The 26,263-nt window shown below is 40.6% G+C and overlaps 1 protein-coding gene across 1 annotated transcript in view; it reads right to left on the bottom strand.

The window, feature by feature from the left end:
- The window catches only part of CNGA1 (cyclic nucleotide gated channel subunit alpha 1), a 337,250-nt gene that overhangs the window by 174,514 nt on the left and 136,473 nt on the right, over positions 1-26,263 (bottom strand). The window contains exon 2 of the mRNA XM_078678224.1: positions 21,950-22,070. Within this exon, the coding sequence (XP_078534350.1) occupies positions 21,950-22,053 (104 nt within the window). The 5' untranslated portion in view covers positions 22,054-22,070. The remainder of the gene's footprint in view (positions 1-21,949; positions 22,071-26,263) is intronic.

Below are 26,263 nucleotides of genomic sequence, written 5' to 3'. Positions count from 1 at the left end.
GACGGAACTGATGTTCTAAAAAAAAATGGAATGACACGATGGTGTCACTTGACAGCCAATGAGACTCCGATTTCAGCAGAAAAATATACTTTTACTTAGATTAGCTTAGCGTAGAAAGGTATAAAAACTCTTCCCCGTGGAAGAGGAGGGTTGCTTCTTGCTGACCTTTGATGAAGGGTGTCGTGCAGATGAACTTTCCTTGGAACACGTAAGAGCCTTCAAAAGACTTTACTTTTATTCTTTAAAATACTAAGTATAGTTAGGGACTTAGGATTTGATATTGCAAAATGATATTTTCTAATTGAATAATATTTTTAAGATTTTATAAAATTGTCATAACTATTTGCAATGATTCTAATAAAAATGCTTTAATAAAGATTTCTAATGCAATTCCAAAACAAATAGCTAATAAAAATCTTACTTTGGAAAACAAGCTGGTCTTGTTATTTCATGAGTTTAGGTTGCCATTAGCAAGATCTTATCGCCACAGTGGCTTAATTAATTCGTAGGGTTTGTAAAATATGATGAATTCATTTACCGCGGCTGTATATAAATGTACATAATTTGTGAATAGATTAATTAGGTCACATGATTCAGATGGTCAAAATATGTCATGTTAGCTTATGGGCCTTGTGATTGGTTTATGATTAATAGTGATTAATGTGAAGATAGGTAGTGTAGTTTATGACATATTTCCTATAGACCGCTGGATCAATTTCCTGGTAGCAGACTTGATGGTTGCTATGGTAACCAACATGCTACATGGTAGTTACATAGGATCAATGTCTAACATACGTTGAGTTCGTTCTCTTGTTATATGTAATTGATAGTTGTACCGGTACAGAGTAGTGTGACGAGAGGGTAGTCACACAGTACATTTGATCTGTTTCAGTATTGTGATATCGTCGTATATCACAAGTGTTGAGGTCGTACAACACGTGTTAGGGATATAGGTGTGTTAGATAGAGTGTATGTATAGTGAGGATTATCTATGAAATTGAAGCTTTGAGTATAGGGACAATGAGCCCGTTCTAAAACTCACTGCGAGAAAGTAATAGAATATATTCAAACTTGAATGAAGGGTAAAATAACGTCGCTTATTTTACTAACGATTCATGTTATCAGTGGTTGGTTAAAGTCCTGCCAAGATTTCATGTGTATATGCTTAGGGATACTTTACGTTTGAAAGTGCGTAATTGATTCTGTAATTTCGTTCGAGTCAAACTTTGAATTGCTACTTTAAAGTGCATTCAGAGGGAAACTCGTTCGTTATTTACCTGTTTGAAGGGTAAAGTAGAGGTTTACTTTATTGGCGAATGTATATTCTGTGAGAATAGCGTCGTCTATTCCACGTAAAAGAATTCTTGTATGACTGAAAAATTCTGTCACTTTTAGAGAAACAGACAGATGAGTCGTCCTTTTTGTTGTTGTTAATTAATTTTCATTGAAAAAGCGTTCTTAAAATGGCACTGTGAAAAGTTTTTGTAAAGGAGGGGTGAGCGCTGAGAGTGGGACGCGAAAAACCGCAGCGGCTGTGTACGTCATACGGTCCACGCAGTGATTGGATATCATACGTCACAGGCTGTACTCTGATTGGCTCACATGACATTGGCTTTTATGGAAAGTTCCATTCTTATTGGTCGAGCAAAGTAGTGACGTAGCTCGAACCTGATTGGCTTGTTGGTGTGTTTCGCGCACGGATTGGTTGGTGTTACGGAACAACCAGGAAACTTTTACGATCATTTTCAATTAAGTGGATTTGATTTAAAAATGAGTTATTATTACAAACATGTTGAGAAAAAGCTTACGATGTTTCAGAAATTGAAATTTTTTATTTCACCTGACAAGAAAATTGAAACGCGAGGTGGTAAATTACTTCACAAATACAAAACACCTGCAGCGTATATGGAAGGTGAATATGGTTATCATACTGTTTTGTGGTTTGATGTATGGAAGCATTATACCAAGGATGACGGCGTATTGGTTTGGCCGGACGATGGTTCATTTAACATAAAAATGTTAAGAAATTTAAGAGACAGGATGTCAGCTCTTATACCTAAGCCTAGACCAACACAATTTGAAGCTTTAGTTGAATGGGAGGATGAGATGTTTCAACTTCAGAAAGAAGCAAGTGGGATAAAAAGACCTCCAAAAATACAGAGTTATAGAAGAGAAACGCATGAAGATAGAATGCGTATGTGGAGAAAGGGAGATATGTGCGATGGTCTCTATTTAATAAGACAAATGGTTTTAGGGTCTCCAGGTGAAAAGAGAACTGAAAAGAAAAATAATATTGCTGTAGAAAGTAAATCAGAAGATGCAGTCTTAGAAGAAATTTTTACCACGAATAAAAAGCAAACTCCACTTAGACAGCCTTATTCATGGTCTACTCCGATGGTTTCTACAGGAACTACACCAAGTACACCTCCATTAAATTAATCTCCCAAATTGTACCCAAATAATTGTGAATCTTTTGAAACTCCAGAAAGATTAGAAACCAGAACCAATTCTAGTGTTTATAATGAAAACAGAAATTTTTCGGAAACACCAAAAGAAAGAGAAGCCCCTAAAAATTTAACTAGAACTATCAGAGATGATGAAGTTGTAAATACTTCAGAATATTTACCATCAAAAGAAAATTTAATTCAGCAATTAACTAAAGGCATGGAAGCAGTGAAGTTCCAGTAACGATTGGTCCTGTTCAGCCTGTTTTTGATCAAAAAGAAATTAAACAGCCAAGTTTGACAATTCCATTAAATGCAGAAATTCAAAAAGTGGCTGAGAAATTGTATTCAGATTTATCTGAAATTCATCGTGAAAAAACAAAAATGCCTGATTTGACTTTTAATCAAGGTTCTTTTAACCAGTCACCAATGGGTGCAGAATCAGATGTTGAGACTCCTGAGAAAAGAGATTCAAATTTAAAATTTGATGTTGCAAAATTAAAAGCAGATTTGGAAGAATTAATAATTGGCACAATTGGTCCTGATAGTCTAAAATTTTATCGTGATGATGAACTCCTGTTCATCTGTAAGAGCATTCAATGGAAAACAAAGAATAAATATGATCAGTTAGAAGAACTGGCAGTTGAATTGGAAATCGATTTGAGCAAACAGAAAAACTTGGGAAAACACTACAGATTAGAATTTACAGAAAGGGACATTGGAAACTTTAACACAATGGGAAGAATAACGCATATAAAAGAATTAATTGTTTACATCAAAAAGTTGGGTGACTTGAGTAAATGGAGAGTGAAGTGGACTAAAAAGAAGGAAGATGAAAGATTGGATAAATTGGATAAACTGTCTAAACAATTTCCAATGAGAGAAATTGCAGGAGGAGGATATGTTCATGTGCCGTGGTCAAGACAAGATATTTTGCTTTTCACAAATGACTTTCCTAGGCTGAGAGAGAAGCCTGTAGAATGGTATCGACAGGTGGACAGATTCATCAAAGTTTCAAAAGTTCTGTGGATTGATCTGGATGGATTTTTTGACATTGTTGTCCCATCAGATCTTTGGACAGAATGTAAAATTGCTGTGAGTTGGCCAAAAGAGGAACCGGAGCGAATTAAAGAAACAGGTGCTCCAGCCCCAATAGTCATGGATTTACATGAAAAAGTAATTTACTGGTTGAAAAATAAAATTGCTCCAAAAGAAGTTGATTGGGTAAAAATAGACAGGATAAATCAGGAACCAAAAGAATCAGTTCATTCATTTTATGAAAGATTATTACTGGTTTTCAAACAATACAGTGGTTATGAAAAATTAGATTAAAATGATATGAGGCATTTTATCTACAGATTTGTTTATGGTCTTAGACCAGAAATTGGAGAAATGATCAGGAATAATATTGTCGGATGGCAATCAAATTCAGTTGACGATATTTTGAGAAAAGCTAAATACTGCAGCGATGAATTAGAAGTGAAACAGAAAAAGTTAAAAGAAAAGGCAATGTGGGCTCAAGTGAAGGTGGCTGAGCAACAGATTGCAAATCTTGAGAACAAAAATATAAATTTTGCTCAGAATCAGAATCAGGGTCAAGGAAAATTTAAATTTAATTTCAACAAGTCAAAGTATAATGCTAAAGTTGAAGAATTAAAACAGAAATTGCCTTGTTTTAATTGTGGCGAAATCGGGCATTGGAAAAGTGAGTGTAAAAACCCACCCAGAAATTTTAAAAACACATCATTAAACCCACAGATGCAGAACGATGTTGATCTGCAACAACAGCTACAGCTACAGCGACAGTTGAATGACCTGAGTCTTCAGCGACAGCATCAGTTAGCGCAGCAACAGAATCAGATTCCACAGCCTCCTTTTCCTAATTGTGGGGGAGGTCAAAAATATAATCGAGGTGTGGGATTCGGAGGAGGTGATCAGGTAATAAGAACTCAAAGATCGAATGTGCAAAATGCAACAGGACAATTTTTGTTAACAGAAAATCAAGGAAGAGATTCTGATGATTGTTTCTGACGGTGCCCGAGAGAGGGGGAAGATTGTGTAATTGGAGCCACTCTTGAGGTTGACCAGTCTGGTCCATTCGTAAATGGAAAAGTAAATGATGTAGAAATCACTTTTCATGTGGACACTGGTGCTACCCGTTCTACTGTTAGATCAGTGGAAATTGAAAACCTGCCTCTGTCTGGGGATACCATCCAAGTAGTCGGAGTAAGTAATCAGCAAATTAAAACGGATCTGACTGATCCTGTGAAGGTTGAAATTGGCAATTTTAAAGACAATCACAGATTTGTAGTTTGTAATAGCAGTCCAGTAAACTTGTTAGGGAGAGATATATTGTGCAAAATGAATTGTAGAATATATTGTTCACCTGAAGGGATTGAATTACAAACCATGGAAGAAGATGGGTTGTACTGATTAACAATGATGTTGGTTGAAGGAGAAGAAACAAATTTATTTTCTGCTTTTGAAAAAGAAAATTTACCAGAGGAATTAAAAGAGACAGTCAAAACTGAAATTTGGGATTTAACTGGAAATGAAATGGGTCTAATGAAACATGTCGATCCAGTCAAAATTATAGTGAAGCAGGGAATAGAATTTCCAAACATTCCTCAATATAAAATGAAAGCTGAAACGATTGAGGGTGTCATTCCTGTGATTGAAAAATTCATTAAACAAGGTGTTTTAAAAGAAATTGAAAGCAGTCCTTGTAATTCACCGATTATGGGGATCAAAAAGTCAAATGGAACGTACAGAATAGTTCAGGATTTGAGAAAAATTAACCAAATTGTTGTTCCTTGTTGTCCAGTTGTTCCAAATCCAGCAGTCATTCTTTACCAAATTCCACATGATGCAGAATGGTATACTGTTATTGATCTTTGCAATGCATTCTTTACTGTTCCATTATATCCAGAGAGTCAGGAAATTTTTGCTTTCAGATTCCAAAATAAAACACTCGCATGGTGTAGAATTCCTCAAGGGTATACAGAAAGTCCTTCTATTTTTAATGAATTGTTAAAGAAATCTTTGGAAAACTTGAATCTACCTGGCAGATCGACATTAGTGCAATATATTGACGATCTGTTGATAGCAGCTAAAACAAGAGACAACTGTGTAACAGATACGATTATTCTCTTAAATCATCTGGCAGATGAAGGACATAAAGTATCCCCTGCAAAATTGCAGTTTTGTAAACAAGAAGTAAAATACCTTGGTCATCGAATTGCGAAGGGAATGAGACAGGTGACGATTGAAAGAATAAAAATGATTCAGGGAATGCAACCTCCTAAAACACAAAGACAGGTAAGAATGTTTCTGGGAATGGTTGGTTATTGTCGTCAATGGATCACCACCTTTGGTTTTTCTTTGTTCGCCCTAAGTTGGCAGGGTATGCTCAGACGTGAGTCCCTTGCTCACTTTGCCACTGGAGTCAAGCAAGCCCAGCTGAAGACGGCTGTAATGCCAGAAACCGGTCCTGGGAAGCTTGATTCCGGTCCAGGGAAGACATGGCTTGGCAGTTCGGGCTGCACTGTTCCCATGAGGCACAGGGTCAGACTGATTTGCATATGGCCATGTCTGAACTGGGGTGGCGGAGTGAGCTAAAGAACGGTGATGGATTAAACCCAGATCAGTTGACTGGGGGTGAGTGTTTGTATTGTCAACGCTCCGTCCATCACCACCTTTGGTTTTTCTTTGTTCGCCCTAAGTTGGCAGGGTATGCTCAGACGTGAGTCCCTTGCTCACTTTGCCACTGGAGTCAAGCAAGCCCAGCTGAAGACGGCTGTAATGCCAGAAACCGGTCCTGGGAAGCTTGATTCCGGTCCAGGGAAGACATGGCTTGGCAGTTCGGGCTGCACTGTTCCCATGAGGCACAGGGTCAGACTGATTTGCATATGGCCATGTCTGAACTGGGGTGGCGGAGTGAGCTAAAGAACGGTGATGGATTAAACCCAGATCAGTTGACTGGGGGTGAGTGTTTGTATTGTCAACGCTCCGTCCATCACCACCTTTGGGGTTTCCCAATGGTTGGTTATTGTCGTCAATGGATTAGTGGATTTTCAGAAATTGCGAAGCCACTTCAGAGACTGACGAAATCAGATATAAAAGATCCAATTGTTCTTACTGAAATTGAGTTGGAAGCTTTTGTAAAGTTAAAAAGAAGTCTATGTGAAGCTCCAGCTCTGGGCATGCCAGATTATGAGAAAGACTTCGAGTTGTACTGTAGTGAAAGGGAAGGATGTGCATTGTCTGTGTTAATACAGAGACATGGAAACATGAGAAAGCCTATTGCTTATTTCTCAGCAGTTCTTGACCCAGTTGCAAAAGCTTTACCAGGTTGCTTAAAAGCAGTTGCAGCAACTAGTGTTAGCCTTGAGCAGAGTGAAGGAATAATAATGGGATTTCCTGTAAAAGTCTATGTTCCCCATTCAGTTGAAATTCTCCTTACTAGAAGTAAAACGCAACATCTGACAAGCAATAGACTGACCAGATATGAAAAGATAATTTTGGGATCAGATAATGTGTCAATTTCAAGGTGTGTGAATTTAAATCCTTCCACACTATTGCCTGATACTGAAATTAGTGAAGAAAATAATGTGGAACATGAATGCTTGGATGTTATGGAATACTGTACCAAGCCAAGACAGGACATTAAAGATGTACCATTGCCTGAATCAGATTTTGTCTACTTTGTAGATGGCTCCTGTCTAAGATCAGAGGGAGGTATTTTGAAAGCAGCATATTCAGTCTGCACAGTAACAGATGTTGAAGAAGCATCATGTCTTGAAGGAATTCGTTCAGCACAGGTGGCTGAATTAATTGCTTTAATTTGTGCTTGTGAATTGGCAAAAGATCTGAGAGTCACTATAATTACTGATAGTCAATACGCATACCGAGTTGTGCATGATTATGGACAGCTCTGGTCTCAAAGAGGTTATATGACATCAGCAGGTTCACCAATTAAAAATGCAAAGTTCATCAAAAGATTAATTGATGGCATACAGTTGCCAAAAGAAATTGCTGTAGTAAAGTGTGCAGCTCATAGAAAGGGTGAGGATTTTATTACCAAAGGGAATGCTTACGCAGATGAAATAGCAAAGTACTGTGCAAGAAATAATTATGCACTTAATCGGGAGAAAAACAAAGAATTTGTTTCGAATTCACTGATGCTAACATCAATTGTTGAAACATGGCAGGAAATCAGAGATTTACAAAATGAAGCTGATGATGATGAGAAAAACTCATGGTTGAAGGCAGAATGTAGACAGCGAGATGAGGATGGAGTTTGGACTTACAAAGATGGCAGAATAGTTTTACCAAATTGCATGATTGCTGACATGGCCAGAATGTATCATGGCCCTGGTCATATTGGGAGAGATTCAATGATTAGGCTTTTCAAGGAAACTTGGTTTAATACTAAGTTTAGAACAATTGCAGAGTCTCTCTGTCAAAGGTGTTTGATCTGTCAACAAATGAACCCAAACAGGAAATCAGTTGTGGGAACGGGAATAATAGGTCGGGAGGGTGGTCCTTTCACCAGGTTACAGATGGATTTCATTGAAATGCCCAAACACAACAGGTTGCAATACGTTTTGGTGATTGTTTGTCTGTTTTCAAGATGGGTAGAAGCATTCCCTACACGACACAGTGATTCAATTACTGTAGCAAAATTGCTTCTACGTGAGATTATCCCAAGGTACGGATTCCCTGTGACCATAGAGAGTGATAGAGGTGGACATTTTGATAACAGATTGTTGAAATTGATCTGTGAAGCCTTGCATATTGAGCAGAAGTTGCACTGTGCATACAGACCAGAGGCATCTGGAGTTGTAGAGCAAATTAATGGAACTATTAAAAATAGAATTGGAAAAATGTGTCTAGATACAGGCATAAAGTGGACAGATGCTCTTCTACTTGTTTTGATGACTCTGAGAAGTACACCAGATAAAAAGACAGGTCTAAGTCCTCATGATATTGTCATGGGTAGAGTCATGAGACAAGCATTCATACCAGTGGGAAAACTGTTGAGCATTAATGACAGTGCAATTTTGGAGTACTGTAAAAAGCTGTCTGACGTCGTGACTTCTGTGTCTAATCAGGTGGGAACTGAAGTACAGTCAAAAGACAAAGTGCAAACACATGATCTGAGACCTGGAGATTGGGTCAGAACAAAAGTTCACCGAAGAAGAAATTGTTTGGTCCCGAGGTGGCAGAAACCAAGGCAGGTGATACTTGTAACGACAAATGCGGTAAAGTGTAGGGGAATAAAAAGGTGGATTCTTCCAAGTCATACTATTCCGATACCTACTCCAGAAAACTCTGATGAAGAAAGTGATACAACAACTGATTCAGATTCTGAAAAAGAAGGTGAAGAAAATCCAGATTCTGAAGATCGACAGAGACGTCGACATCTGGAGAAACCTTTAGTGAATGGAGATCTGATTGAAAAAGATTTGGAAATTATTGAAATTGATTCTGAAAATGATGAAGATCTGCTAGAAAAAGAATCAGCAGAAGTTTCTGATAAAGAAGTTAAGAGAGGCAAAAGGACCTGATCAAGATAAAAGGAAGAGAAGCTGGAAAGTCAGAAAAATCCAATCAAGTTCAGAAACAAGACCAGGAAAGTATCGAAAAGCAGAGAAAAAGCTCTGAATGCAGGAACAAGAAATCCGTAACTGGGAAGTTGTAGGTAATTGATGAAGTGGAGGAAGACGAATTGCCAAGTACCAGTGATGGAATAAAAAGTACAGTTCCTAACGGAGTGAATCTGCCGATTAGAGAAGATCAAGAATTGAAATTTCTGACAGTGATTCTGGAGAAAGTGATGAAGATTGTCAAAGGGAAAGTGTGAGAAAAAGATCTTGGAAAACGGAAACTAATGTAACTGAACCAAGAAGGAAAATTCTGAGAAAAGGTGAAACCTGGCCAAGTGAAAAGGGAGGTTTGAGAGTCAGCTTAATAAAAAGATCAAAGGAGCAGGTAAACAAAATAACTAGTCAAGAGGATCCTGAAAGGAAAGCGGAGAAAGGAAAGAAAATAGAAGTTATCTCTAGAAAAACAAAGAGAGTTTTGAAACCAAATAAAAAGTATAAGTCTCCTGAGTGGGCTTATATTATAATTCCACCTGTAATTGAGATAAATAGCAGCAGTCAGGAAGAAGTTGAAGACAATAGTGACAACGATTGAAGTACTAATATGTTAGAATTTAGGTTTCTGTTTTTGGCATAAGGCTGAAGAAATTGTGTTAGGTGACATAAGGTCGAAGAAATTGTATTTAGCTGGAAAATAACTTGTGATGCAAGGTCGAAGAAAAGTTGTTAGAGGGTTTTAAAAAAAAATTGAAAAAGGGGGGTGTTTTAAAAATGTAAGTTTTTTTATTAGTCATATTTTAAATTTTTGTTTTCTTTCTTCTAACTAAATGCCTATTGTTTTGAAGCATAGTATCTCAAAATGTTCCATTCTTAAAAATTGTTGTAAGATGACTCTGATATGTATGCTCATATTAATTCTGCTTTGGTTAGTGTTAGCTGTCATCTTTCCTTTCGGGATCGATAAGGAGATGTACAAAGTCAATATGACAAGCAAAGCTTCAGTTAGTCAAGACAAACAGTGCAACAAACAAAGCTAATAAAGTTATTGATCACAGACCAGAAGCTCATCAAGATTGGTCTGTTAGTGATTTTTCTAGCAATACATTTTCGAGGCTTTTGGGAGAATATGTTAAGGTTATGAGTGTCAAAGATTGCTACATCTGTGTAAAGTTACCTGCTTCTGTTTCTGAGGGAGTAACATACAATATGCTTCCTCTTACTTATGGCATAACCTGCAGTGTGTTAACTAGCTTATTTTACCAGACTGGTCGTTTGAAATATTATTATTCAAATTATGATGAGATTTTTGCTAACCTGAAAATTGAGAATGCTTTAAATAAACATAAACAAGCTAAACAGATGAGGGAATTCTTTTTAGTTACTAATGAACTCACCTATGAGTATGCTTATAGAAATAATCTAACTTGCAAATTGAGAACAGAGGAAAAGAATTTCCTGAATTTAGTTGAAGAGAGAAGGGCAATCTATAAAAGAAATGAAAAGGTCAAACAGACCAAATCCAAGTTTTGGCAGAAAGAGGATGAGAAGCTAAATGGCAAATCTTTTGACAATGTTGCAATTCACATAGATAAACCAATTAGTGGTAAGCTTTGTATTAGGAGAGATAATACTTTTTTGATAATTATTTTGTAGGTGCTAGCAATTGTGAGGACACTTACCAAATCATGGGAGGTTGGGGATTCAAAGGTGGCAGAGACCCAATTTTCCCTGGGATTTATTTTATCTGTGTAGACAAAGCTTATTATAATCTCCCGGACCATTGGTACGGAACATGTTATGTTGGTCTTGTTTTTCCAAAAATATTTCATGTTGACAGAAATGCTGAAGGTTTGTTTGAAATCAGTAATCATGTAAATAGGTTCAAAAGAGAACGTTTCTCAGAAATTTTGGGAGACATTTTTGAGGCAGTAATACCTTCAGTAGGTATAACTTGAATGCAGGTAGAATCAGAAAATTGTCCACAATTGTTGACAGAGTGTCTACTGACACAGCAGGTGGTTTCCAATTAGTGGATACCGAGGTCTTTGCGGTTAGGTCAATGGTGATGCAGAATCGCCTTGCCTTAGATATACTCCTAGCAAAGGAGGGAGGAGTCTGTGGCATTTTACATGTTCAGCACTGCTGTACATACATCCCTGACGAGAGCAAGAATATTGAAATGTACATTAAAAACATCACAGAGATGCATTCTGAAATAGTTCCCTTAGAAGAGGATGACTTTACAGAACGTCTTTCAAGAAGATTTCAAGCTATCAAAACCTAGTTTCAAGAAATTGGTGGTTCAGTTCTTGGCAAGATTTTAACACCTTTGTTTGTTATAATTTTTGTGATAGTTTTGATAAAGATTAGTTGCATGTTGCATAAAAGAAAGAAGCACATGAAGGAAAAGAAAAGAAAAGAATTTACAAAATCAGAAAGGAACAGGAAAGAGAGATAGAGCTGGAGGAGTTACGCAGAGCTCAATATGATAATTGCAAAGATTTTGCTGAAACAAGTCTCTAGAAATACTAACACAGTGAAATCGAACCATATTCATTTTAGATAAATTTACCAAATTTTGGGTGTGGTGTGGTGATTTGGGAATCACCAGATGAGGGAGTTGATGGATCGAGATTCAGAAATGTTTTTCATTTCAACTCGTGAAGTCACACTTCCATAATTTAATTAATTATGCTAACAATTTGTATTGTATGTGTATTAATTCAACCTAGTTTTAAAAGTTACATACACACAAGACACGAGGGTTACTAACATATGTGCTCATAAACGTGCATTATGTTGCATTCTCATGTATGTGAAAAATAATAAATTAATCTTGTCTATTGTTATGTCATGACTAATAGCAGCTATTTTTAAATAATGGCATGTGCTTATTTTGCTTCCTTGTCTATGTAGTGTCACTTTATTCTTTACAGGTGCATAAAGAGTCCATTTGGATTAAAAGAAGAATGGTAGATATAAATGCTGCTGTATTTGTGTGCTACTGCTAGGTAATTTAGACTAATGGGTTAATCATTAGCTATGGAGGGTGGCAACAGAACGAATTGTATTTCTCACATTAATTATTTTCTTGTGTTTGTTTATATAACAGAGTTGTGGAAAAGGGGTTTTGGGCCTAGTACGTTTGTATTTGCTAAATTCTGCTTGGAGCAAAAGAAAATTCATGATGGAAGGTTTTCTGCTGCTTGAAACAATTTGCTGAGATGAGCCAACTGTTCCTCAGTCAAGCAAAGCCAAGGCCAGGAACCGGCAGAGAAGCGTGCGACAATTGCATATCCGAGGAAATAATTAATTGTTTTCGGTTAATGTTGCAAACTAGAGGAAGCCTCGTTGTTCGAAAACTAGAGACAATGGACTCTAAGAAAGTGACGGAACTGATGTTCTAAAAAAAAATGGAATGACACGATGGTGTCACTTGACAGCCAATGAGACTCCGATTTCAGCAGAAAAATATACTTTTACTTAGATTAGCTTAGCGTAGAAAGGTATAAAAACTCTTCCCCGTGGAAGAGGAGGGTTGCTTCTTGCTGACCTTTGATGAAGGGTGTCGTGCAGATGAACTTTCCTTGGAACACGTAAGAGCCTTCAAAAGACCTTACTTTTATTCTTTAAAATACTAAGTATAGTTAGGGACTTAGGATTTGATATTGCAAAATGATATTTTCTAATTGAATAATATTTTTGAGATTTTATAAAATTGTCATAACTATTTGCAATGATTCTAATAAAAATGCTTTAATAAAGATTTCTAATGCAATTCCAAAACAAATAGCTAATAAAAATCTTACTTTGGAAAACAAGCTGGTCTTGTTATTTCATGAGTTTAGGTTGCCATTAGCAAGATCTTATCGCCACAGTGGCTTAATTAATTTGTAGGGTTTGTAAAATATGATGAATTCATTTACCGCGGCTGTATATAAATGTACATAATTTGTGAATAGATTAATTAGGTCACATGATTCAGATGGTCAAAATATGTCATGTTAGCTTATGGGCCTTGTGATTGGTTTATGATTAATAGTGATTAATGTGAAGATAGGTAGTGTAGTTTATGACATATTTCCCATAGACCGCTGCATACAAAAATGTTTGTAGTAGATATGCTTTTCGAGACACGATAGTGCAATTTATACAGTGATTACAGACATTGTGGCTCAACCTTCGGAGCTGTCCATCAGGTTATGCAGATTGTAAACCTTCATACTTCAGACAGTGCTGCTATGAGTTTCTCATTCTTCATATACAGCAACATATCCTTCGGATTACAGAAATCTTACAGGCGAACAGCTCCTAGTTATGCATCACGTTGTCTATACATTGGTCTTAAAGGATCAGGTCTCATAGCGGATCCTGTAGTTACAAGGAATTTAGAGGCTCAGACATTCAGGCAGAACTATTCTGCAAGTTACACATATCTCCCAGGATGTACACAGTAAACATTTGCCTTGGTTGAGATACTACAGGCTGAAAGTTCACACAGAAGAATGGGAAAGCACAGCTACACCGTAGGTTACACTCAGCTAACAGGATCCGGAATCTGCCAGAGGATGATGTCTTAGGTCACACAGATCCTATAGGCTCAGACTTATCATAGGAGAGCCATCCTTCAGCTTAAAGTCTCTTACAGGTTAAGGCTTTTGACAGCAAAGCTATTTAAGGTTAGAAAGCACAGAAGGGCTGACGCCTATGGCAGCACAGCTTTCCATCTGGTTAAAACAGTCATGCTCATTCACACAAAGCGTCTACAGGCTCAGACTTAGGCACCAATAATCACATCCCTCATCCTACAGAAACCTTACAAGCTAATGTCTCAGACAGAAGACCTGTTAGGCAGGATACATGCATGTTACAGGCGTGGGCATCACAGAGCAAAGCCTTGCAATAGCCGACATATCTTAAAAGACCAGGCATGTGACACAAAACGGGGTCTGAGTTAATGCAGATCCTACAGGTTTACATCTACAGGAGCAGCGCTGTCCCTAAGCTTAGAGACACTTACAAGGCTGATGCTGTAAAGATATCTCTCAACTCACACAGATCTTTCAGGTTTGGGCATATGACAGAAGAAGTGGCACTGAGGTTGCAGAGGTCTTATAGAATAACGCCACTGAGCACAGAGCTATTTCTCAAGCATCTGACATCAGAACTATCTCCTGGTATTAGAGGGGTCTTACACGTTCAGGGCTATGATAGCAGGGCAATAAAACAGGTTATAGAGATCATATAGTCTCAGGTGTTCGATACTGGAGCTATAACTCAGATGCTAGGTATAGTGCTGTTAGACCTGGCATCTTTGGTGTGGTTTTATCTTTAACATTTTCCCTTCAACTCTACTGTTTTGCTGACTTTCGACTCTGCACACTTTACCACTGCTAACCAGTGATAAAGTGCGTGTGGTCTTATAGAATAACGCCAATAAGCACAGAGCTATTTCTCAGGCATCTGACATCAGAACTATCTCCTGGTATTAGAGGGGTCTTACACATTCAGGGCTATGATAGCAGGGCAATAAAACAGGTTATAGAGATCATATAGTCTCAGGTGTTCGATACCGGAGCTATAACTCAGGTGCTATGTATAGTGTTGTTAGACCTGGCATCTTTGGAGTGGTTTTATCTCTAACATTTTCCCTTCAACTCTCCTGTTTTGCTGACTTTCGACTCTGCACACTTTACCACTGCTAACCAGTGATAAAGTGCTTGTGTTCTTTCCTTAAAATACGATACAATTGGCTTATACCCAATTGGCAGGTTTGTTTTATTTGTAAGTCCCTAGTAAAGCGCCAATACCTGTGCCCAGGACCTGTAAATTAAATGCTACCAGTGGGCCTGCAGCCCTCATTGTACCACCCACTTTAGTAGCCCTTTAAACAGGTCTCAGGCCTGACATTGCAGCCTGTGTTTGCAGTTTTAAAACTGCCATTTCGATCTGGCAAAATAAACCTTTTGCTAGACCTTCTTTTTTAATATATGTAATCATCCCTAGGGAAGACCAGAGGGCAGGGTGCAATGTATGTAAAAAGGTGGACATGTACTTTTAGGTTTTACATCTCCTAGCAATGAAAAACTCTTGATTCATTTTTTTAAGCTTTATTTATTATTTTCACATTAAACATATATTGCAGTATGACATATAGATTTTGGTATGGCTGTAATTGCAGTAATACTTGACATTTATAACAGTTGTATTGACATTCATGGGGGTATTCCTCTACACTGAGTCACAGAACTAGGGTGGTTGTTACATTATGCCTCGGCCCTCTTCCAGAGATTCTCCTGTAGCTCAATTACACTATAGAAAGATAATTTGTGCCAGCAGGAGCAATGACTACTCAAGACATTCTATCCAGAAGGGAGACTGGAAGCAGGCATAGCAAGGGTGTCTACACAATAAGGCATATCTATCATTCCTAACCAGCCACCCTCTCCATTTCCTCATCCTGCGTCCTAGTAAAAAAAATCCGGTAAGGTTCCCAAATATCCCTGGGGTGACTCCAAGGTAGAAGAGCTCACAGTAAGTGTCTGACTGTGTGTTGCAGTAGACCATGTCTGTATGCCATTCCTTCAGCTGAGGAAGCGGTCCAGGAGTCGTTTGCATGGCTTTCCGGTGCCTTGCTAGTAGCAAGCTAATAGCAACCAGCCGTCTGATGCCACGTTGCACCTCTTTATCATACTGCAGCAGCGCCAAAAGTAGAGAGGGATCCATCTATACACCAGTGATGGACACAAGGTACTGAAACACCACTCTACAGAATGCCTGTACTCCAGGGCATCCGCATAGGTGTGTAGCATACTGTATTAATATACTTAAAGTGTATTAATCTGTGCCGACTATTCAGTGAAACCATAGTGACAGAGCAGCAATAACGCCACTGTTCATCACTAATGCCCATCCCCAAGTCACGCTGCCACTCAAGTCTAGTCCTGGAGAACTCAGGTTTGCCTGCTTCCTGTGCATAGGCCAAGAATTTTGTTACTAATTTACAGGAGGCAGTCGTCTGAAGGAGCAAGGTCAACGCCAACATTTCTGGGAGCTCTAGAATCACTTCACTCAACAATCCCCTGCAGTGCATGTCGCGCCCTATAGTAGTAGAACTGAGTGATGGCAGGATTTTCGGCCTGCTCCCTCACCACTTCCCACTTCCCACGCATGCATGATCCAATCATTGAACAAATCACCCATAGTAGAGACCCCCAGTCCCGGAATGCATTCCCTGCACCACGATCATGGCCTGAAGGAAACCACTCACACCACTCTAATGGCACATGAGGTGAATACAAAAGTGAACCAGCATGCAGCTCCAAGAGCAGCCAACATGAACAGATTGTAGCGTTTACAGAATCAAAAGTACCATAATTGCGCATTGGCCTCTCAAAGACCATCTGAGGCAGCGTGCGAGGCATAACTGCATTCTGCTCCAGCCACAAATACGGCAAGTTACATGGACACAATAATGAGCAAATATAAATTGGGCAGCCCAATAGTAAGTTTCTAAATCAGGGCCATTGAGACCTCCCATGTGATATAGTAAGGTGAGGGTCTCCCCACAGACACGTGGTTGTTTCCCGGCCCATGCCTATCGTATCATAAGTGCTCGGATTTTATTAAGCTTTTTCCCGGGGCAGTAGCATTGGAATACTCATGAATGTAAATAAAAATCGGGGTAACACGACCATTTTCATAATCGCAATGCATCTCGTTCAAGAGAGAGATAGTCTAATCCAATGGTCTATTGTGTCTGATAGTTTCTATATAGTCTGGACATAATTAACCAAATGTTAGGTCCGAATGGACTATTATCCCTAGGTAATGCACCCATTGTAGTGGGTAATCAAAGTGTACTGGTGTCATAGCTGATCTAAGCTGAAAAATAGTGTATTTCTCCCAATTAACATGGAGCCTAGAATGTCCCCCATAAATCACCACTTCTCGCATCACAGGTGCAAGGTTATGCTCCGAGTCATTAATATAAAGTAATGTGTTGCCTTCATAAATCAATATGATCACTCTATAACCTGGAAATGACAGCCCACAGTGCGTGTGGTATTCACGCAAGGCACAGGCCAGAGGTTCGGCAACCAGTGCATATAGTATGGGAGATAAGGGGCGACCCTGCCCCGTACCCCTTCAGATGTCGATGGGCACGGTGATGACACCATTGACACCAATGACGGGCAGTGGTTTGAGTGTACAGTACTGACACAGGACCTAAGAATTTTTTTCCAACTCCTATACATTGCAGAACTGTTAATATGAATCCCTACTCAACTGAATCGAACGCTTTCTCAGCGTCTAGTAATACCACCGCCTCTTGCACATCGCTGTGTCCTTGAACAAACCCAGACAGTTAAGGCCCCACAACCCTGGGCAACAATGGAGCTAAACGATTAGCTAGAATTTTGCATTGAGCGAGGTGTCGACGTTTAACAGGGACAATGGACATATGACAAACAATCGGTTGCCAGCTTTTCAGGTTTTAACATGGTGACCAACAGGGCCTCACGCATTGTGGGGGGCAGGCAGCCGTTCTTCACCATCTCCTCATATAAGAAGACCAGGTGGGTACTGAGTCGATCCAGGTATGCCTTATAGAAGGTCACCGTAAGCCCATCAGTGCATGGCCTTGGGGTCTGCACGTATTTCCTCAGGCTGTAGCGGAGCCGTATCTGCATTCAACAGTCAATCTCTGCATTGCAATGTGTGCAAAGTTGTCTGTGACAGCATTATCATCATAATTAAGCGAAAATGTATATAAAGCAGTGTAATATTTACAAAAGCGGTCAGACACCTGTTCAGCCGGACATAGGGTCTGCCCTTTCTCATCTTGTACTTCATGGATATCATCATCATCCCTACAGGGGAGTAAAGTTGCTGCCAGAGTTGCAGCGGCTCACTCCCCTTCCCCATACATATGTGCTACTGCTTACTTGCCAAGCAATTTACCTCACTCTGTGCAGTGTCATAGAATTCTTCCATTTTACATTTGATAACATCCGAGAAACTTTGCTCTATCGTGTCCCTATGCCGCCGCTCAAGCTCCGCAACCTCTGCTTAGATAGTGCGATGCCTCTAATCTATACCTTGAATGCTTCCCACATTGTTGCAAACATATCCCCTGAACCAATGTTAATGCAGGAAAACTCACCAATAGCTTGCACCAGCTCCTCACAAAATACAGATTCCAGCACAGAATATGGGAGAAAGCGCCATGCAAATGCTGGCAGTCGTGGCGAGTGTAAATCTAAATCCAGTATTACAGAAGAGTGATCTGAATAAGTGTGTGGGAGAGGCTCGCAGTGTCGAATGCGGGAAGCCAGCCCCCACGGCAGCAGCCAGTAATCAATACGGGTATGAATATCGTGCACGGACCAATAGTGGGTGTATTCCTCCCCATAGGGTGCCTGTACCGTCAGGTAACTGGCATATCTTCCCACACAGCTGTCTCTGCAATCGCTCGAGCAGCCACGGAGGCCTCTGAGGAGGACCCCACGATCAGTCATGGGAAAGACAGAGAACACAATTAAAGTCACCTCCCCATATTCAAGACATGTCCCCCATAACATCAGCCAGTCGTTCAGGCCATGAAAGAAGTGCTGATCATCAAAGTCTGGGCCGTTTATCTCTACTAATAAAACCACTAAGTCATCCTTATGACAGCACTCTACCACATACCTGCCCTTCGGGTCTATACACAGCCTGATCTTCTGCACACCCAAACCAAAACGCCCCTGGCATTCATAGTGAAACCAGCCGCTATGCATTGTCCCTGCATATTGCGCTGCATCAGAACTCTGCTCCCCGGGGCCAAGTGTGTTTCCTGAAGTATCGCTATGTCTACCTTGTGTCTCTGCAAGTATGTCACCTCCTTTCAGATCTTTCTATAGTTGTTTAGTCCCCTGACATTCCATGTGATGAACCGGGGCAGTGAGGGGCCCAAAGGTCCTTCCACTGCATGCTGCATATCATCTGTCAATTTCTACGCACCGCATAAACTCTGCGATGTTCCATCAAGATCTTCCCAATCAAAATAGCCAGAACCAGTACCTACAAAGCAACAATATAACATTCCCACCCTCCACCTACGCTGTGAATACCCACAACTCATATAGCAAAAAATTATACCACACAATCCCTCCCTTAGAAATTTGCAAACAAAATCAAGTGGATCACACATTGGGACAGATGTTGCCCAGCCTATAACTCCCCACAGCATGTAGCAACAAGGAGGCCATTTAGCTGACATATTTTGTGCATAATACATATAATCTAACAATGGAAACAACATGAATCCAGCTGCGGACTCTAATGCAGTGTAATATGTTGTAGTGCAGTAATGGATGCCCGGGGTCCGGCTTTTCACCTAGGCATAATATATAATCATTAGAACGTTCTTACCACGGAACAGTACATCCAGCAATAAGAAATGGCGTTCTCAGGCAGCCACTACAAAAGTGACTGTGCTACTAGTTTTACAGGTATGGGAAGATAGGTCTTTTAAACAGGACATATTTCCTCTAGTTATAACAGTGTTCTTTGTGCTGATAATGTCAAAAACCACAGGAGAAAATCAACAGGGGTTGCACCCCAGTCTGATAGAGGGAATTGTTAATCGTCTGATTCTTGTGTACCTCCTGCATCCCAAGGGTCCAAACCTGGGTAGCGACGACATGCTTCAGCAGTCTCTTTGCATTTAAGAAACCGTTTCAGTTGCTTTGGATTGGTGAATATTGTCGGTCTGCCATCATCCAAGTGCACCCGCAACCTTGCTATAGTCTATCTGCAACTCCTGCAGTCGCCTCTTGGCAGGAATGCAGAGGCACCTCGCCTCCTGTACTTACTGTGTGAAATATGGATAAAGGCAAGGTTCGGAGCCATTGTGTTGGAGCACTTTCAGCTCACAGGCTTTCCGTAGAGCAGCATCCCTATCACAGTAATTGAGTAGTCTGGCGATATTAGGGGGAGGCTGAGCCACTGGGATCTGGTGCGTGGTGAGCGAGCGATGGGCCCATTCCACAACAAACATTTCAGAAAAAGATTCTCTGCCAAGCAGGTCAATGAGGAGCTGTTTCATGAAGTGCTCCATGTTATTTGTAACAGACGAGGTTGGTACAACTATGCCACAACATAAGCCAAGCCTAAAAGGTTTTAGGTGTCAGATGAGCAAAGGGCGCGCGGCCATCAGTAGGCGCATAGACAAAGTAGCGTGCTGTGTGTAGGTGGTGCAACTGGGTGAGTGGACAACCCTTAGAGCCACTCAGCAGTTAGTAAACAAGTCTACCAACTAATTGAATAAAGGAAGTACCCTATGCACACACAAGCAATGAACAATATGTTGTATAAGAGTCAATATACAATGTACAGAGCAACAAAGCAACAGAATATTTGGGGATCTCCTGTAGAAAGTGATCCGATGAAATTCTTTATTTTGTAAGACAGCCAGCCGACACGTGTTTCATTGCTTATGCGAATCCTCAGAGCTGAATGTGGCTGTGTCGAGCATGGAGGTCGCTCTGCCGGTGATACTTCCGACCCAGCAGGGCCCGTGACCCTAGCTGAGTGTATCAGGGATGTGGATTCCACACCCTGTGTCAAGGAGTAGGCGTTTCCTGTAAGGAATCCCAATAGTAAACGTAATTGATGGGCAGAAGAACCATGTAAATCTCGCGATTCCCAAGACTGTGGTAAAGTCGTGTAGAGCCCGGGAGTCGTGTGTGCACTCGATAGAGTGAGAAGTTCTGCAGTGAATATCCGATAAACGCGAACGTAGTGATGCCGCGTACTCCCGGGTCGCCGTGTTCCTGTGTGGACACTATGCAACATGGGCAAGTTAGATAAATCACAATCCAAGCTGCAATTTGAACTCCGGATAACCACAAGCGCTCGAGAGAGTGGTGCAACTGTGCAGGGATCCTCATCTGATGATCCTAAGCCAGTAGAAAGTAGGGAACTGAAACTGATTCTTTTCACTGTGCAGCACAGTCTCGCAAAGATTGACGGCAAGATTGATGCGCTAACATTCAGAATGGTCCACATGTCAGAGAGGTTAGATAAGCATGCTGAGAAATTAGATATGGTGGAGAGGTGTGTCATAGACATATGGGTTAGAGAAAGTACAGGTCTCCAGTGCTCTTGAGAGAGCTGAGCGAAGCAGCTCCCTCCAGTCCTGGCACTGCTCTTATGCTGGTGAGAGCAGCACCAGGATTGGTTAGAGGAGTTGGCTGGGTCCCGCTTTGGAGCCTACCTGGAAGAGGGAAGACTTGTGGAGGAGGAAGTCGCGTCACGTATCAAGGTAAGGGTGTTATATTTATTTATTTATGTCCCCCCGCCCACCGCTCTCTGTACATGCCAGCCGCCACAGGATGAGACATCCATTTTCGACACACCAGGGTTTAGCAAAGGAGGCATGAGTTAACTTGTTTTGTGACTAATGTTCACTTATCCCTAGTAATTGTGGCACACATACGTTTTGCATATGTACTCCTGTAGCATTTACGAATTAGATAAACAGGCGCTAAATATGACCACGTATAAACATAACCTATGCATGTCAGATTTTACATGTGTTTTGGGAATTGTTCTGCCTGTGTTTGAAAGCTGCAAGTCTAAAATGGACTCCTGAACTGTGTTCTTTCTCCTCTGCATTACTTTGAATTTAAAGTTGTGGAGTTTTGGAAATACGAAGTACATGGAAGTACAGTGAACATGTGTGGTCAGGAGTGGGACAACCATCTCATTTGCACTCACAGCCAGCATCATTAAAATGATGAACATTTTCATTGTTATCAACAGGAAAGGGCGAAACATACCTGCACCGTGGAAAATGGCGCGATAGAGAGTGTGGGTGTCTGTTTGATGACATATAGACAAGGGCTTACCTACCTGCATTCGCCGCTCTCCATCCTTTCTATTGCCTCATCCATAGGGTGCACCGCCATCCTGGGAACAACCGCAAATGTGCGGTGTGTGTTAATCACTCCTGCCATTTTCAGCTGTTCACAATCTGGAGTAAAACAGAAAACAAAACACCTTGAGTCTGGAAAACGACAGCATTATTACCTGCTGGATCTTTGAGCTCAACCCTGCATTGCACATGTGTTTAACCTTAGTACAGACTCAACAAACTATGTCACGTTGACGGAGATCTTCACGCAGAAAAGCCAGACAAGGCAGAGGTTTGTGCACCATAGGTGCTGGAAGTTGAGGTGCGGGGGTTGCTGCGGCACCTCCAAAACCACCATGCTGGGGTTTCGAAGGTGAATGTGCAATGAAGATGACTGTAAATATTAGTTTTATCTTGTCACATTTGCTGTGCATTCAGAGACAGAGATCAAATGTAAGGCTATGTCTTCTGACAAATTGCTGTGTACTCTTTTAACATGCAGATTGATGTTTATTTTTCAAAATTAGAGGATTTGAAAACTGAATGTCACAATCTTGCTGGTGTGAAAGAAAAAGCTGCAAAATGTTCAAGCGGTATTTGGTCCAGTTTGTGCCATGCCTTTAATTTTCAATAGGTTTGTTCTGTTTCCAGTTGCTCTAGGAAATGGGAAGAACCCCTAACCCATTTATTTTTTAAAGTTATAAGAGTAATCCAGAGCAACAGATAGTATCATGTAAATGTACTTAGTAAGCAAGATTCTAGGTAGTAGAATCTTTCCAGAGTTTGTCATATAAATTTGAAGCCAATTAGTATTTTTTATACATATTTAATTGAATATGTTATAATGGAGAACTACTTCTAAACAGGTGAATGGAAAGGCTGTAGGGTTTCCATTTTTTTAACACACAACCAAATGTAAATACCATGTAAATGAACTGCACGCATATTTTGAAACGTATGAGCAGTCATGAAAGCATAAAAAACACTTTTTTTTAATGCTGAAGTGTGATAGAGACAAAATCTTTACAGACTCAAAACATATCAAAACACTTAACTTAGTGTTGTGCAAATTACACATCTTTTCTGAAACCCAATTTCCACACATTATTGTTTGGTGCTGTATAGTTTTATCAGTAAAATATGTCTGTACAAATTAAGTGCCCATTTCAATGGAGAATGTTTTGTCTGTAAATGACAGTGTTCTACCACACCATGCTTTAATAATATATTTGTGACGGTGTGGCCCAAAAGGTCCCACCAGCTAGAAACTCGACCTCTCCCACTCTCCTGCTGAATAGGCGTGGCTTATTTTCTACTCCTGGGCCCCGGTTATGAGGGGACCGGTGTTTTTCCTGTTGTTATTCCAGGTGGTACTTAACACACTCAGTAATAACTGGGTGTGTTAAACACCTCACCCTTTGTTAAATTTCAATAGGCCAAGCCTGTCGAAATTTAACAAGGGAAAAATGTACAGTATTATCACACTATGCCTTTTTTTGCATCACACACCAATCCTATTTCCCAAAAACTCAGAATTGGCACTATTTATTATACCCTATCCATAACGTACCATAGGATATTGTTTTTTATGAGGTGCAATAAATGATGCCTTGATTCCAACAACCTCATGATGAGGGTCTTTGTGTGACTCTTGGATTATTCACTATTCACAGTGATGAAACACTAATGGCAGCAACCCCACTCTGAAAATTGTTCCCGCACCACTGCTGCTCACACAGAATTGTGAATGGCATTTTGTAGCATGTGAGTAGTACTACTGCAGTGGTACTTTACTAGAGGTGGGCGAGCCACTGAAATCTCCAGCCGGGCTCGAGCCAGAGCCATGACTCAACACTATGTCCTCCTAAACCCTCAAGCCCAAAACGAGCCGAGCTTTAATGTGGCTTCTGCCTGCCACCCACGCTCTAACCTAATACACCAATATTTAAAAATGAGGAGCAATGACTTTTATAGAAAACAGGAGAAGGAAATAGCTACCCATCTAGCAGCTGAATGGCTCAATGTGCCATCAATTCTTCCTGTTTCCCAACTTGACCAAACTGTGTACAATCTAGGCAAAGATTTTATTGCACTGTACTTCCTTTTCCTTTATTGCATGAGAAAGCATTTTGAAATGCGTGAATTCAGGTAATGCTATAAACGCGCCTCTCTCGCGGCTGATTTAAATAGCCTAGTAAGTTCCATGTAAGAATCTCGGCCACGTACAGGGTTTTCAAGAGTCTTTAGCATATTTTACATATGGTATTTGTTGCACAGTTTACTTGCCAAAACTTTTTAGGGCGCTCTGCTAGTGCATGGATCTTTAGAACCCAGCCAGACACTTGGCTCGGCCATGGTTCGGCTCTCCCTGTTAATTTGTTAGCTTACCCTCTTCTACGCGTTACCTACTTCAAAATGCATTATCTGAATAAGTCCCAGTGCTTCCATCTTTATGAAACACTCCTTAGCTGTGCATGAGAGCGATGCTTGCAGTGCTCCCTCACGGCCACAGGAGGTCACAATTGCACCGAAAGACTGCAGAAGAAACGGAGAGAGAGAAAACGGAACCACGTAAACTAGACGTGCATACAAAAAATTGTGAGACGGCAAAATTCTCAACATAATGGATTCGGACACGTGAAAAAAGGCTGGTGAATTGTTCGCACTATACAACAATTATGTGTTGCGTGCTTTTTGGTGTCTTTTGCAAAATCTACATAAAATTGCCATATGGACAGCACATCCTCTTGAGAATGAAGATATGCACCGGGCTCCACGAGAATTAGTAAATAAAACGAAGCCGATGTCAGCAACAAGAAAGGCAAGAATTTAAATATATTTTGCATGTATCGTATAAGAGTCAAGGTGAAACAGAATACGTCTGAAGATTTTCAGAAATTCCACATTTTCAAAAATATCCACATTTTTAAAAGGGTAGAACGTCCTGCCTGTGGATAGCCCCAAAACCTTCACTGTGATCTATTGTCCTGAACTATCCCTGGAATAAACTTGCCCCCACATCTTGTTTCTTCACACAGACGTGCATATGGATGTACCTGTATGTATTTATTCTACACATTTCGTGGGAGGAGGAGATGTCTCTTGTCACCACCACCCACCCGAGAGAGGCCATTTTGTCCCCTGGGAGTACCTGATCCGGGGAATGATTGCACCCCTGACTAACGAGGTATATAGAAGACTTCCTCGCTGGTACCGTCAAAGGAGTTGAAGGGATTCGGCTATTGATGGGGTGTGCCTGCACGATATAGTAAAAATAATTCTAAGGATTGCCATGGCCCAACAGGCTCTGGGGAATGTCCAGGATTCCCCTCAGCCCTGCAGGGGCCGATACTTCCATCACACCCCTGCCGATACTCCCATCACATGCCTGCCGATACTCCCATCACAACCCTGCCGATGCTCCCATCACGGCTCTGCTGATACTCCCATCACAGCCCTGCCGATACTCCCATCACAGCCCTGCCGATACTCCCATCACAGCCCTGCCGATACTCCCATCACAGTACTCCGATACTCCCATCACAGGCCTGCCGATACTCCCATCACAGGCCTGCCGATACTCCCATCACAGGCCTGCCGATACTCCCATCACAGCCCTGCCGATACTCCCATCACAGGCCTGCCGATACTCCCATCACAGGCCTGCCGATACTCCCATCACAGCCCTGCCCTCCTATTGTTAAGTGTAATAGAGCAGGTGTCTGTGACAGGAAAATGGCAGGGAGATATCGGGGATTAGGCCTAAATACATGAGGTGTCGCCACGTAGGTTTTTTACACAGTTATCTTTTTATATTTGTATTTGTGTGGAAATCGAGTGTCTCTATTTAGGGTGTCCCCATTTTGTATAAAGGCAACCCAACACTTTGAGTGTGGCGAGGTTGCCCTGACATCTACCCTCCATAACCTTAATGGTCTATTCCCGGTTGTTAGTCTGGGTTGTTTATGATTGGTGATAGACGTGAAAGAAATGTGCTTGTATTCTGTTTCTTAGTCTGTAAAGTCCAATATCTCAATTGTGTGGCTATAGAATATAGTGGCGTTTGTTTTTAGAGTCTATGTTTAGGAGAAAGGCTTCATAATTGATTGAGTGGGATCATTGAGCAGTCTTGTTCTAGGTCTACCCAAGGTTTGGTATTTGGACAACAGTGGCAATTGAGCGATAGTGTAACTCTGGGTTGCTATTTATTTTGTGTATTAATGGCTGCATTATGATGGCAAACATTAGTGAGTGTAGGCCACCCCTGTCTAGGTCCTCTGCTCGGTGGACCTGAGGTCAACAATTCATCTTTA

This window comes from Lissotriton helveticus, chromosome 2_2 (assembly GCF_964261635.1).
Source record: "Lissotriton helveticus chromosome 2_2, aLisHel1.1, whole genome shotgun sequence".
NCBI lineage: Eukaryota > Metazoa > Chordata > Amphibia > Caudata > Salamandridae > Lissotriton > Lissotriton helveticus.
Note: the sequence above shows the minus strand (reverse complement) of the source record. Positions and strands in the feature narration are given on the sequence as shown.